General features: G+C 37.6%; 1 protein-coding gene across 1 annotated transcript in view; it reads left to right on the top strand.

The window, feature by feature from the left end:
• The first annotated feature begins 364 nt into the window (after positions 1 to 364).
• HIF1A (hypoxia inducible factor 1 subunit alpha) overlaps positions 365 to 17,590 on the top strand; it is a 40,784-nt gene continuing 23,558 nt past the window's right edge. Inside the window, exon 1 of the mRNA XM_019750771.2 lies at positions 365 to 736. Coding sequence (XP_019606330.1) covers positions 702 to 736 — 35 coding nt within the window. The 5' untranslated portion in view covers positions 365 to 701. The remainder of the gene's footprint in view (positions 737 to 17,590) is intronic.

Raw genomic sequence — 17,590 nt, 5'->3', positions numbered from 1 at the left:
AAATACGATGCAGGCTTGGGACCCACAAACCGAAATTTCTTCTCAGCAGCGCCTCCCAAAGCCAGCCCCTGCCTTCCCTAGGAGAAGGCGCCAGGTCCCCGAACTCAGGGCTGGCCGCACCCCAGCGCTTTTCTTTTTCCTCCGCAGCTGCACACAGACGAGCACGTGAGCGCGGCAGCGCGTCTCAGCTGTGCCTCAGCTGACCGTCTCCTGATTGGCTGAGACAGACGTGGGCCGGGGTGGGGACTGGTCGCCTGCGTCGCTCGCCATTGGCTTTCAGGGAACCCGCCTCCCCCTCAGGTGAGGCGGGCTTGCGGGAGCGCGCCGCCGACACTTCTTCCCGCCCCCCCGCGCGCCCCCGCGCGCGCCTCCGCCCTTGCCCGCCCCCTGTCGCTGCCTCAGCTCCTCCGAGCACAGAGCCGACTCGTCTGAGGGGACGCGAGGATTGCCCTCGCCGCCGCTTCGGACAGTGATTCGGACCAGGCCCTGACTAGCAGCCCGAGGGGAGGCTCTTCTGAGCCGAGCCTGGAGTGCGGCGATTGCCGCCTGCTCCTCCTGCCTCTGGTCTCACGAGGGGTTTCCCGCCTCGCACCTCTGGACGTGCCTCTCCTTCTCTCCCCGCGTGTGGAGGGAGCCAGCGCTTAGGCCGGAGCGAGCCTGGGGGCCGCCGGCCGTGAAGGCATCGCGGGGACCGATTCGCCATGGAGGGCGCCGGCGGCGCGAACGACAAGAAAAAGTAAGCCCATGTCCTCCGCGGGCCGCGTTCTCCGTGGCTTCCCTGCCCGCCCTCCGCTCCGAGCCCGCGGGCCGGCCTCGTCGTTCTGGGGGGGCCGTCTTTTTGTTTCTGCCTCTTCTCTCCTCCCCTCTTTTTCCTCCAACCTCGCGGGCCGGGCTCCCCCTCTGTCCGCGTCGCCATCTTGTCGTGGGGGGCGGGAGACGCATTGAAAGTGCTTTCAGGGGCCGGGGGCTGGGCCCTGCTCGCCCTCCCTTGCAGGCCGCCGGGGCCTCGCACCGCCTTCCTATCTGCGTCAAAAAGCCCGCTTGCCCTGTGTCCCCATTCGGGTGGACTTCCCCTAGCCAGAAAACCCCGGGAGAGAAATGAACCGTAGCTCGGTCGCCGCCGTTTGTACCCGAGCTTCCGCTCCTTCCCGCCCCCATCTCCTCTCCCGTTCCATTGAAAACTCGGCCCCGGGGCGGACCCTGCACGCGGGTCCTGGCTTCCCAATGGGCTCGGGGCCCCGGGTTCCCGACCGTGGCTCGCGTGGTCGAAAGCGATACTGCCCTGCGGTTGTCCAGCCGTGGCGGGTGTCTCTGCCTTTGTGCATTAGGGGTTTGTCGCGGTGGCCTGAAGATGCTAACTTTTTAGTTTGCACGTGCAGGTTTTGTTTTGTATTTTAATCGCCTTGAAAAACTTCCCTAGTCTGAGGGTGGAGTAACGGGAATTTAGAGAAAGAGCAACATTTTAAAGAGAGCATCAGAATTGGATACTTGTATTTATATCACCTGTCAAGGATCCCAGACATTACAAATGAATATATGCCTCATTCATTCTTGAAAGTATTTTAGTGAAAATGTAGCGCTTGGCTAAATTTAGGCAAACATTTTTAATGAGATTGGGAAAAAAGGTATGTGATCAGAGCAAATGAAATACATAACTAAAAAGTTGCAAAAATTTTTAGAACTGTCGCCTTTTCCTGAAATTGAAGTATATTAAAGGAAAATCTTCAAAGTACATCTGAAGTAAATAATCATTGTTAGAATTTAATGCAAGTTTTTAGAATACCTTGAAGTTTGAGTCTAAGTGGTATATTACAGTATTAATTGTTAGTTGAAACAGTGGGATTCAATGACCCTTCCCCCCCACACACACTTTGGTCCACTGGTATTTTAACCTTTGAAAAAATCATTTTAAGGAATTGAAGATTTATAATAAAGAGTTGTGGTTAGTAGACTGGCTTTACTGTTAAGTCCTTCCACTCTTCTGGCAGAGATTAACTTCCCTAATCAGTGTCAGCAGAAGATAAATTTGTTTATGTTCTTGCTGTTTTGTAGATGCCTTTTTGGTCCTTATTCAATGGAATGATATATTCTCAGTTTGTGACACCAGAGAAAGCACTTAAAAAATTCAAAAAGTGACTAAACAAGCCTATACTTAAATTCTAAGCGTTCCCAAGAATAAATTACAATTAATTTTGCAGAAGTGATTACAGTGCTTTTGATGAAAAGATTTGGTCTCTGTATTGTAAACCTAAGGCACATTACCTCTGTGTAGTGCCAGTTTTCTGTTATGATATGCTGAATCACACTTAATACTGTGCACTAAGTTATTCACCAATCACTTCCTTTTTATATACAATACTGTACTCATTTCTCCTTTCCAATTCATGAGTTAAGAATATCATAAGCAGTTTTAATACAAATTAATTAGCTACTATGCATCACCGACAATTCTAAACTAGTTTTTGGATTTTTTCCCTCAGTCCCATGTGTTATTTTCAAAATTTTCTCTTGAAAATTTAGCAAATTTGGATCAGATGGATTCATATTTCTTAATATGGAGGTTTTTAAACCTGAAAGTTATGTTAAACAATAAATGGTAGCTACTCAACAATTTTAGGTACTGTTTGTTAAAGGTGTCTGGTTTTTGCCGTTTTTAAACGAATTTAAAAACCTTTTGAAAAGATAACTGAAAGATGGAGGGGCAAGGATTTTATTACAATTTTTTCATTTTAAATGAGCCTCCAGAGTCCAGGTGGGGGAGACAAATTTGTCTTTCTTTAAAGAAGGTCTAGGAAACTCATAGCTGCAAGATTGGAAGAAATCAGAACAGAGGATGGGTATGGTTATAATAGATTTCACATAGAGCCTTTGATGTTGATTCCTTAGGGGTAGCGGCTGGCTTTATTTAGTAGCACATTGATACAGAATTTTAGATTTCAAAGGAATGTCAAGAGGTTCATCGTTCAGTTTCAGGTTTCAGGCCAGACTTTTAAAACCATATAGTTATTGGATCATTAAAGTAAAATCTCTGAGAATGAAGTCCTTAACTACCTTCTTTAATTTAGGTCATTTAAAGTCTAGAAGCTCTCTCATTTGTTAGTAACTTTTTTCTTGTTACAATTTTACTTTGATTTTCCACTTGTTGGAAGAAGAGTATGCCTGGTGGTTGAGCCAGACACCTCACCTCTAAGTTAGAATCCAGCCTTTTCACATTGTTAGCTTTGTGAACTTGGGCAAATTACCGAATGCTTCTGCGCCTATGTGTCCTGCTTTTGAAATGATGATAATAATAGCAGCCATATTAGTAGTTATTGTGAAGATTAAATAAGATTATGCCCAGTGCCTGATTTAGAAGTCTTGGTAACACTGTGTACTTGAAAATAGTTCTAGTTTAAACTTCCACACACTTAAAAACTTTTTGCATGTCCTTCCAAATACTTCTTTGTTTTAGTTCCTCTTCTCCCCACGTCATACATCTTTTCTGTACCTCCTAAAAATGTAAAAAGTAACATTGGATCAGAGTTTTAAAAGGGGTTCTTTCTGGTTAAAATAGTACATCCCTGGGTTATGTTGGCATCTAGCATCAATTCTTGAGCATCTTAATCTACTGTCTACTTCAGGCCTCCTTCTTCACAATTCCTTACTCCTTGGTTTCCTCCCCAAATAGGTTACTTTGAATTTACTCTGGACTGTAGAGACTAGAATCATAAACACATATACTAGTTATATAGTTCATTTCAGCAAGATACGTGCAAAGCACTGCAGCCTTAGGATTGGCATAATTTAAAACATTTTTTGTCTTGACGCCATAGTTTATACAATTTTATAAATACAGAGGGTGCCCCCCAAAAGTATACAGTTTAAGCAAGGAAAACTGTATTAAAATTGTAATACACAATGCATACCGATTAACAAAAGATAAATACAAGTCACGATTGACTTCTGCAATTATAAGAAATGCTCAAAGTGGTTACCATCAGCGTCCAGACACTTCTGATTATGGCGAACTACTGCTTGAGCAACATTGACCAAAGTGTCCACTTGTATACATTTTTTTGGCACCCCTGGTATTAATCTTTGCTAAACATGACCAGTTGATAAAGTATTCCCAGTAAAACCTATGAACCTACCTGGTGGAAGAACTGTCCTTAGCTTGTGAATTTCTCCAAAGTTAAGACCGTTGGTTTCCATTTCAAGGCAAGGCTTCAAACCTGTATTGTTAGTCTAATTTTGTGGCTCAATTTGTATGAAATCTATATTAGTGCACTCTTCCACATGTATATGTTTACTGAAGAATCATTTTTTAGACTGATAAAGTGTGGTAGTTCATTCCTGTGGTCCACTGTAAAGCATTTTGTGTAGTTTGGAGAATGTCCATCTTTCTACATGTTGACTTTCATTGTCTTTGCAGTGCTAATGGTGTTTAGGCTCAAGGTTAAGATTTTATGGTTATACTTTTTTGTTGTGTGTTAAGAATGGATGTAGGAAGCTGAGAGGATTAGTCTCTAGACTGATTTTTTTTCCCTGAAGAGCTTGTAATAATTTATTGTTCGGTGGTGAAATTAAAAGTTTATGCAAAGATGTTCAAGATTTGGGTTAGATTACTATGCTTGTTCATAGATGTGTCCTCTTAAAATTCAATTTTTAAAAATTTAGATACTTCTGAAAAAGAAGGTTAAAATCTTATCTAAGATTGTTAACATATGTCTGTTTCTTAACTAGGAGAAAATAATCTAAATTAAGTGTGTTGTGAGATTAGTTTTCTATTAAGAAGAAGATTTTAATTCATCAAAAGAACATTATCTTTTTTCTTTTTTTAATGTTGGGACTAATTATCCAGTTGATGGATTTTACATAGCTTTCTGCTACTTGTGTATGTGTTGTATGTTTTCTGCTTTGAGGGTTAGAAAAAGAATTTGAAACTAGGAGAAGCCAATCTTCTTGTTCCTCAGTATTTTTGGTAAAGTATGATGAGAATTTTCAAATTAGCTATAGGTGTTGGAATTTAAAAAATAATTGTATCCCTTTCTGTCTCTTGAAGTGTGCAAAATTAACTATTTTGTATGTGTATTGAGTTTTATATTAAAATTTGTGTCTTCTGCAATAAAAATTAATAAACTCATATCTATTTGCCAGACATGACCCTTTTAGAAAAATAATACATAAAATCTAAATTTAATTGTGGTAAAAAAAACACCCATAAAATTTCCCACTTTAACCATTGTTTAGTGTATAGTTCAACAGTGTTAAGTATATTGACATTGATGTGTAACCAACCTTCAGAACTTTCTTATCTTGTAAAACTGAAACTATAACCATTGAACAACTACTCTCCATTTTCCCCTCCTCCTACTCCCTGGCACCCATCATTCTGCTTTTTGTTCCTGTGAATTTGACTACTAAATACCTCCTATAGGTAGAATCATACAGTTTTTGTGACTGGTTTTTTTCGCTTAGCACAATGTCCTCAGGGTTCACCTATATTGTGGCATGTGTGAGAATTTTCTTCCTTTTTAAGACTGAATAATAATTCAGTTATATACCACATTTTGTTTATCCATTCATCTTTCCATGGACACCTGTTGGCTAGTGTGAATAGCGCTGCTATGAACACTGGTTTGTAAATACCTCTTCAAGATCTTGATTTCAGTTATTTTAGCTATATTCCCCAGAAGTGGGATTGCTGGATTATATGGTAGATAACTCTATTTTTATTTATTTATTTTTTAAGGTTTTATTGGGGAAGGGGAACAGGACTTTATTGGGAAACAGTGTGTACTTCCAGGACTTTTTCCAAGTCAAATTGTTGTCCTTTCAATCTTAGTTGTGGAGGGTGCAGCTCAGCTCCAGGTCCGGTTGCAGTTGCTAGTTGCAGGGGGCGCAGCCCACCATCCCCTGCGGGACTCGAGGACTTGAACTGACAACCTTATGGTTGAGAGCCCACTGGCCCATGTGGGAATCGAACCAGCAGCCTTCGGAGTTAGGAGCATGTAGCTCTAACTGTCTGAGCCACCGGGCTGGCCCAATTTTTAAGTTTTTAAGGAATCGCCATACTGTTTTCCTTAGTGGCGACACCATTTTACTTGTTCCCCAACAGTGCTCAAGTGTTCCTATTTCTCTACTTCCTCCTCAACACTTTTTTTCCAGGGTTTTTTGATAGTAGTCATCCTAGTGGATGTGTTGATGTGATTATGTTTTTAAGGGTTTGTTTGTGTGTAATTAACCAAGTTAAAGCTAACCATAGAGAACAATTGCTAGTGGAAGCTCTATCAGAAATGAAGTTAAGTACCTCTTAAATAAGGATTGTTTTCCTAGTGGCTTAGAAAGATTTGGTTTGCCAGTACATTTTCAGAAAAGTACTTATTGTTTAAAATGTTCTGTACTTATTGTCAATAAAATCCCATTTAATTAGTAACTTTGTTTTAAAAGATTTAAAACAATTGAAATGACCTATTTTTATAAGAAAACCTTTTAGTTGTTCTGGTGATCTCAACGGTCGTTTAATGAGTGTCTTCATTTTAAAATTTCACTTTGTTGTAATTATTAAACATAAAAATTATTCGAAGTATGATTTTCAAAATGTATTGTTTTATAAACGGGACAAAAATCTAATGATGGAACAAACTGCAGTTCTTCAATTGTTTTGAAAGTCACAATATGTTTAGACAACTTAAAAGTGTTTACTAGTTATTGTTGCAGTTTTTGCTTAGTAGTGACAACTCTCTCCCCTTTTCCTGCTAGCTTGTGAGGCTGTTTTTCAACTGAAAAATACTATGGTAAAATAAATGTAAGGTTTAAAGGCAGAAAGTTTAAGTCTTTAAGAATTGGGATTTACATTTGTTCTTATAGCTCTTTTCTTGTAAATTCTGATGTTAAGTAAATTTCTTTAAAGTGACCCTCCCCCATTTTTCAGTTATAAAATTGAAACATGTTTCAATGGGCAAGATCACAAATAGACTGAATTTGAAACTTGTATAAAAGAGAATACTGACACACAATGAGCTCTTAAGTATTTGAACAAACGAAGCAATGAAAGAATAATTGAATGAACAAAGAGAAAGCAGAGAAAGATTTTAAGATTTTAAAAGGTTTTTTGAAAGTCATTATTGTCCCCTTTTCTATGTCTCATTTTTCATAGGAATTTTTCTTACGCTTGGGAATCCCTTGGCTACTTTAGAACTTTCTTGAGTCTTGAATTTTAATTTTTTGTCATTTAAAAAATATGTATAATGTTTATTAGAACCAGGCTAGTAAACATGTTTTGTTAGCAAATACAGCTGTGTAACATGTACTTGGCCTTGAAAGTAACTCAGTACCCTACTTTAAGGTAAGTTAAAAATTAGTGCCTGCCAATTTTATATATTGAGAACACTGAGTAGAAAAGTTGACTAAAGAGGCATATGTATATGGCTGCAGAAAATCAGCTAGGTAAATGTGTGGAAAGTATCTTTTCCCTTATTTAATTTTTAGCAAACATTTCTTAAGTCTACTCTAAACTTCCAAAAAGTTACCAGTTTGTACTCTAGCAGTATATGAGAAAGCCATTTTCTTGTACTTTATCATCAGTAAAGTTTGTTTTTCATTTGAAACGCTGGCAGTTTGCTAAGTGTATTAGGATTCTTTTTTATTTCAAGTGATGAAACACAACTCAAACTAGTTAAAGGGGGAAATGAGGCAGTTATTGGCTCACGCACCCTAGTTTTGGTTTAAGGGGCAATTAGATCCAGTCTCAAGTGATATCCTCAGAGTATAATCCCTGACTTTCTTTTGAATGTTGCTTGTTTTATATGCCTTTGCTCTATTTGCGTGTTGTCCCCATTCTGCCACTAACAGCCAATCTATATGGTATGAAAGATGGCCACTAACATTCCCATGCCTGCATCCATAGTTTGTGATAAAAAAAAATAAAAAGAAACTTCCTCTCTTCTAGCATCCATGCATCAGTTTCCTGGATGAATGCCAGTTTGCTCTGCTTGGACTATTCATTTTTAACTATGTCAGTGGGGTTGATTCGCTGATTAAATGAGTCAAATGTCTTATTGTAGAATATTTGATTAACTTGATGTAGATGACTAATTATCTCCTTATACAGTACTCTTGAACAGTGCTGGTACTGTAATGAATGGACTATAGGTTTTTGTTGCAAATCACCTGAATTCATAGTCTACAGTGTTTTCTACCAAGCATAGTCATTCTGCAATTGTTCTTGCTCTGCCTTTTGGGAAGCTTGGAGTCTCTTCTATTATGGGTTAGAGTTTTCATTTAATTTCCTTAAGAAAGAGGTAGTAATAACTAATAGCTAAGAGTTTAGGCTCTAGAGATTGGCTGCTTGCTTTGCCATTTACTGACTGTGATTGCACAAGTTGCCTACCTCTTTTTAGCTCTCACTTTCTTCTTCTGTAAATGATAAGAATAATTGCCTTATATGATTGTTGTGAAGATAAAAGTGATATTAACCCATGTGAAATACTCAGAACAATTATTTTCACAAAGTAAGGACTTAATGAACTAGAAACTTATTATATTCACATTATTGTAATATTTATTACGTTGTGTTCAGAAGAGTTTCACTCCCTTGAAGTCTCAAGATATTGTTTAGAATCATTCGAGCCTTCTTTGGTACATTCTGACAAAGGCTGATGTCCAAACTGTCAGTGAACTTATAATAGAAATACAATAGTGAGTGCTGTTTTTCCTCTACATTGGTATCCCCCCCATGAATAGCTGGCCTTTGCATATTAAATAAAGAAATTTTTTTGTGCAGACATGTTCTAAAATAACCATTTCCATATTGATAATAGTAACAAGAAATATATTCTCAAGGGTATTTATGTGGCTGTTAAAGGTTGGCAAATTAAGAAATCCTACTTTTCCATGCTCTTTTGGTATCAGTAATTCAGTAAACGTATCTTAACCTGTTGGTAGAGGAGAATTGGAAATTGCCTACCTTTACAGATAACATAGCTAAAATGTGTAAGTGGGTAATATACAAACCAGTAGTCAAAGCCTTCACTGTGAATGCAGGAATGGGCATTTTCTTGGATAATGTGAACAAGTTGATTTATTTCAGTGGTCTAAAAATTTTTTTCAATCCTAAACCACTACTGTAGCACCTAACCACTCTGGCCTATAAGAGATTATTGTGCACTCATTTATTCAGCAGATATTTCTACATCCAATTTTTCAAGCAAAATTCAATTGTTGATGGCTTGGGTCACAGTTGAGTATTCAATTTTTGGTGTTAATCGATTCACCCATAACATTCCATTGTTTATTTTTTAGTATAGTGTGGTTTCAAGTTTGAGGTTCTTTCAAAGTTTTAACATTAGGATTTAAGTTTTGTTACTTTAATATAAACCATCACAGGAGCATCTTTAGTACAGGCTGGTACTCAGGGACAGTGATTCTCAGCCCGTTGATGTTTATGGTATTCAGAAAGAAATTAAAGGGTGATTTTTTTTAAATTGTTTCGGAGACTTGAAAAAAATCCATCCCACGGTTATCACGTTTTTCATTTGATAATCTTTGAAGCCTAATCATGATCTTACGTGTTTGAGGCAAAGTTATTGGTTTTTATTAAGCACACACTTTATTATTGGCTTGTCCTTGAGTTTTACCTTTAGCTTCTTGTTTCCAGCGATTGTACCTTACGTAGTATTGCCCAACCCACTCAGTTCATTGTTCTGTTTGACAAACATAGTTGTCACAGCATGCACGTGTAGTTGCAACTAAAAATAAGCTTTTCGTATTCAAAATTTACTGGCTAACGTATTAAATCTCTGCTTTAAGACCTGCTAATGGTTCTCACACTTGTGTGGCTTAAGAATCACCTGGGTGTTTGGTTAACATAAGGATTACCAGAGATCCCCAGAAACTCCAGAGATTCTGACTTGGTCATTTTCAGATGGGACTCAGGAATCTGTAAATTTTACAAGCACCCATAGATGAAACACAAACCTTAAACAGCTGAGTGCTCATCATAATCGTCTGTGAAACTCTTTTTTTAAAGAAACATTATAACCTTGCAATTTGCATTTCCAGGGCTGGGATCTAGGCGTGTATATGGGGGTGGGGTGGGGGGGTGGGGAGGGAATTCCATTGGTGACTGGTGTTTACCATATAGTTGTGGTGTCAACTATTGACTACTCTAGTCTAAATCCTTAGTGTGTTTTATATTTGCTGAGTTCTAAGTATGTGGTAATATAAATGTCTTAGAGGTTGGATGTATTTCCTGTATTTGTAAAGCATTTGGGCAGATTTTTAAAAAGACAAGTATTTAATAAATCGTTTTTGAGTGTTGATGAACAATCTTTTGCTTCTCTGGGCATTTTTGAAGGACACATAAAGAAGTATTTTCTTAGAGAGGTTCAAAGTGTTCTTTAGACCAGTGTCATTGAATGGGAAACTGTGGGGTTAAAGCCCAGTCAGTAATCTGTGTTTTAAGAATCCCTCCAGGTGATTGTATTTTTCTGGTTTTTATCTGTACATTTATAAATTATGTCTACATGTGTATATGCATACATACACATTTATGTATGTATATACATGCATTACATACACATAAATGGATTTATTCTCAAATTTGACTGTATAACCTACTCTTCACATAATACTGTAATGTAACATCTCCTATAAGCACAGATTAATTTTTGTAGACTTTGCTTTGTCTCCTGAAATTTTATGTTACTTGGTTTTATGGAAAGATTATTCATGTGCCAATGTTTCGTCAGTTAGGTATTGACCCTTGGTAACTACTACTGATTAAGGCAAGAAATGTAAAGATGTGTTTGTCCTAGAATGTAGCTCCATGAGGGTAGGAACTTGATTTGTTTGGTTTATTGCACAGTGCCTCATGCTGAGAACATAGGAGATGGTCATAGGAGATGATCAAGAAGTATTTGTTGAATAAATAAATGACATTCTCTAACATGAGTATACTAAAGTTTCATATTTAAACTTATCGATAATGATTAGAACTCAAGATATTTTTCTAGAGAAAATAATTACAAATAATAGATAGGTAGCTGTCCTGACAATGTAATTTATATTTAACATGAAGTGTCATATTTTTGCTGTTCTTTCCATTAAGTAGGTTTTTTTTTTAAACTATCTGTTTGAAGTATTCTGGTTTTGCAGCAGCTATCAGATGGAAAATAGAACGACAAATCCTAATAATAATAAAATGCTTCTAACAATAAATAATAAAAATGCTTATCTAAGAGTAACCCCCCCTCGGGGGGGAGCTACTAGGATTAGAAATCAACTTAATGAAAACTTTCATGTCTTAATGATAAAAACAAAATGAGTCAGTTCTCATGTTTCCAGCTGAAGACATATTTATAAAGGTGGTAAAGGTGTTGGTTGTAAATTGGTTAACAACATTAACTATAGCTCGTATTTTTCCTGACCACATTAGTTTAGGACAAAACAGTAAAAGAGATTATATGATAGATTGCAGTGATAAGGGAAATACGTTTAAACCTTGAGCCTCTTTTCAGCAAATTGGTAATTTTACGTTCTCCACTCTATCCCTGTGCCTCTAAATCTTTCAATAACTTTTTTTTCACTTTCACTTACTTCTTTGTTACTTATATTTGAAAGTGCTTATCCAGATAATCACAGTAAATCCAAATAGTATGCCTTGTTTGTAGTACTGACATTGTTATGCTGTTTAATTATGATTGTAATCTATAGTATCACAAGAGCACTGATGTAGCACATTCAGGGATCCCAAAAAGAATGTTGAAAGGACAGTCAACCTTCAAAGGGCTGAAGTCAAGGTCAAATAGCAGATTTGGGCCAAATACTAACACCAAGTAGAATTTACATCCCTTCTAAGAACCCAGAGATTAATGAAACAGTTTCCTGCCTCCAAGAAGCTTTAAGTATCATAGAGAAGATAAAACATAGCAAAGTATTACCAGTCGTCAGATCTGGAGAAAAAGAGCAATTTGTTTGGGAAGACAAAACAGACACAAAGTTGAAGCTTGGAAGTGTCTCCCATAAATTTACCAGGTTACATATTCAGAAGGTTACACCAGGCAGCGAGAGTGGAGTGAGTGAGCCAGAAGGAATGAAATATTATCCTTTGATTAACTGCACTGTGGCTGAACATTGTGGGAAATGGTGAGGATGAAGAGATGAGCAGGGAACTAGGTGAGGGCGGGTTTCCTTTGAAAATAATTATACTTTGTCCTGTGTACATTTGATGGGGTTGTAAGCAGAACCTAATGATCAGATTCTTATTTTGAAAGGATCATTATGTTAGTAATTTGAGGGAGAAATTAAAAGAGAAGTGAGAGACTAGTTCAGTCTGTGGTTCCCATATCTCACTGTGTATCATATGCATCTTGGGAGTTTTGAAAAACCCAGATTTTGGGGCCGTGTTTCAGATCTACTGAATCAGAATTTACAAAGGAGGCGCCCAGAAGTTTGAAATGTTGAATGTCCACAGGTAATTATGGTGCAACTAGACTGATATTTGTGAATGTAGCTTTAGGTAACTATTTCAGTAGACTAAGTGGGAGGCTTTCTAAGCTCCATGAGAGCTGTTTTGCTTATCAGTATATTCTTAGTACCTAGCACAGTCCATGGTACTTGATTGATAGATGCTCAATATATATTTACCGAATGAATATTTCTTGAATGAAGAAGGTTATTCCGAGGTTTAGGAGGGCCACTTCCCATCTTGTGTTGTGGTTTTTTTCTAGAGTTGTTATGATCATTAAATGAGCTAATACATGACAGCACTTAGCACAGTACCTGGCACATGGTAAGTGCTCAATAAATGTTAGAAGGAAATAGTCTCTTCATTTTTTCTCTCATGGTACTTTGTGTAGTTAAGTTTCTTGGCTATGGCTTATGCCTAGCCAGATCTCCTTAAGTGAGTATGCAGCTTGCATTTACTTTGGGTGTCCAGATTTGAGCAAATAAAATGCCAACAATAGTGACTAAGATGTTCAAATAGTTTCTCATACAAATTAAACATAAAGTTTAGTGGGAGTACATGAGGGACATTGAATTACTGTCCCCTGATTCTCTCCCCTTTGTGGTTGCCAGTAGCTTTGCTTTGAAGAACTGGTGGACAGTGGGACAGAGAGCATTGCCATTGTAGGTGCTTTTCAATTAGGATTTTGGATTTACTGGCTGACTCCAGGAAAGAACCTGGCCACGAGTCTCTCCAAATAGCTTAGGGTCAAATCCTAAATTTAAAGCCAACCCCTATACCTCTGTGTCTTTGGAGATGTGAAGTAAACACATTTTGAACTTTATAATAATGGCCTGGACTTATGAATACTTACTTTGGTAATTAGAATGAGTTTCTGAGAGGCAGCATAGTCTTGTTAATAGCATGATTTATGGAGCCAGACTGCTTTAGTTTGAATATAGGCTCTACAATTTATTAACTGTGTAATCTTGGGTAAGCTGTTTAACCAGGTTCCTTATCTGTAATGTGGTTATGATAATAAAGATTGAAAAAGTTACTGGATGAGAAATGTTTAGAATACCACTGTGTATATGCTAAGTACCATGTATAGATATTTGGATTTAAAGCTGCAGGCCAAAATGCCAACTAAGGATCGTGAAAGTTTCCTTGGAATTTCTTCTGGCCTGAGACTTTAAGAAGTGCAGGGCAATTTAAGCAGCGGGATACAATTTTTACCTGTCAGCTTGGCAAAAATTTAAAAGCTATAAAAGATCCATAATATATATTGCTGCAGAGTGCATGGGGAAATGGATACATTCATGGATTGGCCCAGACAAAAATGGGTACAGACCTTTTTGGAAAGGAAAATTTAAATGTCATATGGTTTATTTAGATCACAGAATTTTGCTTTACAGTGTCTATCCTGTAGAAATACTGACACAAGAAGTGCAAACCAACAACTTGTACCTTCTTGGGCCAGAAAGAGTTAAAATCACCAATAGAGTTGAGAGATTATTATTAATTTTTTTTAAGATTTTTTGTTGGGGAAGGGGGACAGGACTCCATTAGGGTACTTCCAGGGACCCTTTCCAAGTCAAGTTGTTTTCCTTTCAATCTTAGTTGTGGAGGGCGCAGCTCAGCTCCAGGTCCAGCTGCTGTTGTTAGTTGCAGGGGGGCGCAGCCCACCATCCCTTGCGGGAGTCGAACCAGCAATCTATGGTTGAGAGCCCGCATTCCAACTGAGCCATCTGGCCACCCGAGAGCTCTGCGGCAGCTCATTGACTTCATTCTAGTTGCAGAGGGCACAGCTCGCTGGCCCATGTGGGAATCGAACCCTCAGCCCCATTGCCCAGAGTTCACGCTCCAACCAACTGAGCCACCCGTCTTCCCCGAGAAATTTTTAAAATTTATGTTTTAACTTCATTAGAAATAAGTCTAATCACCTGTTAACATTTTGAATGATTCTGATCTAAAGTCAATTCTTAAAGTAATGTATACTTATAGTCAGGAACACTGACAGGCTTTTCTTGTGCAATTAGTAGACAACACAGATAGATGACTTAAAATTTCTGCACTCCTTTGTGTTCTTGTTAATCTAAAGAATAACAGGCATTCTCTGTAAAATGGCTATTGCTTATTCATGAACTTTGTCCACCAGACGCTTAATAAGAAAGTAGTTCAAAATTATGTTCCTAATTATATTTCTTATAAAAAATAATTTCAAGATATAATTATTAACTTCTTGTCCAGTACTGTATGTTAGGTGATAATAAAATAATAAGTGTGTGGAAACTATTTTCACAAAGATTGAGCTGTTTTGCTTGTTTACTCAAATGTTAGTTCTAGAACAGTCATGGAATTGGGTAAGCAAACTAGTCAAAAGATGGAATTTTTACTGTACTCTTAACTGATTTCCAGTGTGACTTGACTGGCAGTCTGTGAAATAGCACCTTATGCAGATAGATCAGTAGCAGAATTTTACTTGATCAGTACTTAATAAAAACAACATAAATGCAATTGATAATTTTGAGTAATATAGTGACCTTATTTTCATGCTGAAAAATCTGCCAGTTTCCTTCTGGTCTATTATGCAGTCTAAGTAGTAAGTAAACAAATAGCACAGGATTCATCTTTGTGGGACCTAGATCACATGGTCAAACAAATAATTCTTGGTCAGTACTGTAATTCAGTTAGGTATGACCTTATGAAAAGAGCCTTCCTGTGAGTAGACAAGAAGCTGGGTAACTCAGATGCTGAAACTCATAAGAACATTTGGAAGCTTTAGCTTTAAACTTAGAAATGTTTGAAGAGCTCCCATGTAATAGTCACATGTGAAGAACATCAGATAAATTTCTTTGAATTTTTATTATAGGTCTCCTAATTGCTTTATGCCTAGATTGATTAGGTAATAGAGGACATGCTGATTTTCATCACCTTCACCTAAATTAGGTCTGTCAACTCTTGAAGTATCATTGTTTTATTGAGGCTTGTTTTTCTTCCAAAATTATGGCTTGTGTTCAAATTCTTATTCTTACAGTCTTCACTAGCTTAAATATATTGTCCTTTAAGTATTTTATCTATCCAAGCTCATATTTCTAATGGATTTGTCTTATAAATTTAGTTGCCACATCTTACACAATCATTATCTTCAAAGTTCTGGACAATACAAGTATTTCTAAATGTTTGGAGATAATCCATTACTATGGTTAGTTTGATCAGATATCCTTTATCGTACAGATAATAAAAGGATTAAACTTCACCATGTGTTTTGTTTGGGTAGTCATTTTTTGGTAGCTTAGATTTGGTTGAGTAATTAAGAGAAAGAGGGATGGTAAGTCTGATGAAAGTTGCTGATAAAATTCTGACCATTTGGACTAATTGTGGCATTTGAATTAATGTTTAGGTTTATGAACATGAGATCATTGATGATAACTCTTTTTGATGGTTTTACTCGAACTGGATAGGAATCTGTTTCCCACTGCCATGGCTGCCTCTCACTTACCAACTCAAGAGGGGAAAGAAGTGAAGGAACAAGTATCCAAGAAGCCAGGGTCAATGGGACCACAGTGGATTTCTCCCTCCACTCCCCAAGTATATGTATGAAGTAGATTTTGCAGAACTCTTATTATTGTACTATCTTTAAGTTCAAATTTAAAACCTACTTCAAATGATTGAGAGCAATGCTGCAGTTTTGATGCACATAAAAAAATGAAGTTGCAGACTGTTGACATTGTTGCATTTTCATGGTAGCCCTCAACTACTAATTTGTTTTTGTGTGTTTTTTTCCCAGTTGTACAGCATTGAGAAAATACTGATTTACATAGATAAGTAGTTACAAGTAGTAATAGTTTTTAATAGGTTACTTTAAATCTCAAGATACTCAAGTTAAATTGATCTAAATGCTTCAATTGAAATTTTTGTATCAAAGTTCCATTATTAACAACAGCAAATGTTGATATTCCTTATTAAAGTATAAAAGTCAGGTAAGCACACACACTTGAGTAAGTGCGAAGAACTACATTATCACTGTTGTCACAGTACAGCTGCCAGGTATTCACTTGTTATTACACAACGTAACAGGAGCATGCGCTGAGAATCCTGCCTGTTTCTTGAGAATGTTGCTTCTGTGATTGAACCTTGCAGCTTTGCGAGTCATTTGGAGGGAGGAAAGATTTGAGGTGGAGACAGCAATGTACTTCATTCATAGAATTAAGTGAAACAATGCTAGCAAAGTCCTTAGCATACTGCTAAGTGCTCAATAGATAAATGGTAACAGCTATTTCAACATGTAATAAATAATTGACTTAGCAGGATTAGGTTGAGGGTCATAGGAGAGCAGCTGGGTCATAGGAAGCAGCATTCTCCATTAAGACAAAACATTGTGGAAGAGCAAAGACTTTGGAATAAAAACACACCCGGGTTCAAATCCCATCTGCTACACAATGGCTGTTTTTAACCTACTGAATCTCCATTTCCTCATCTGTAAGACAGGGATGATATTTAACATATTTATAGGTTATTATGAGAGAACCAGGCACCTAGTACAGTGTAGTGTTTGGCACATAGGTAGTAGGTTTTAGTAAGTATTAAAGGAGAAGCGAAGGAAGGACAGAACCAGGTTCAGCCTTGTTTGCCTTCAGCTGGGTCAGGAGGAATACATGGTTCTATACAGTTAAGCAAAGGAAGACAGCTCTGCTTGGTATGACTTAGGAAAATCTTTCTGACTTTATTCTTAGAAGAGCTCCCTAAAATACGTCATTGTATTGACATCTTTATTAATCTTTGCTAACCCATTTGTTTAAATTCTTAGTTTTGTGCCACTTCTTTGTTATTCTTCCATACCCCACATTTATTTGGTACCTGTTGTGATAGTGATAGATAAGGGGCCCCTAAGAGAGTAAGCAACCTGAAAACAGTAGCTCATTATAGCTGCTAATATAAATTCCTATGGCTTACAGTCAATATAGTTCCTCCGGTAAGGTGGGGGGCAGGAAAGTACTAGTGTCAAAACAAAAGTTTGTAGCTGTTATTGTCCTACCTGCTTAAAAGTACCTGTTTCCAAGTTACTATGTACAACTTTCATTTTTCTAGACTTAATCATGATTTCTCTATGTTGAGATGACTTTTGAATGGCTATGAAAGTACAGCCTTAGATATACAGGC

Source organism: Rhinolophus sinicus, linkage group LG03 (genome assembly GCF_036562045.2).
Source record: "Rhinolophus sinicus isolate RSC01 linkage group LG03, ASM3656204v1, whole genome shotgun sequence".
Lineage (NCBI taxonomy): Eukaryota > Metazoa > Chordata > Mammalia > Chiroptera > Rhinolophidae > Rhinolophus > Rhinolophus sinicus.
Note: the sequence above shows the minus strand (reverse complement) of the source record. Positions and strands in the feature narration are given on the sequence as shown.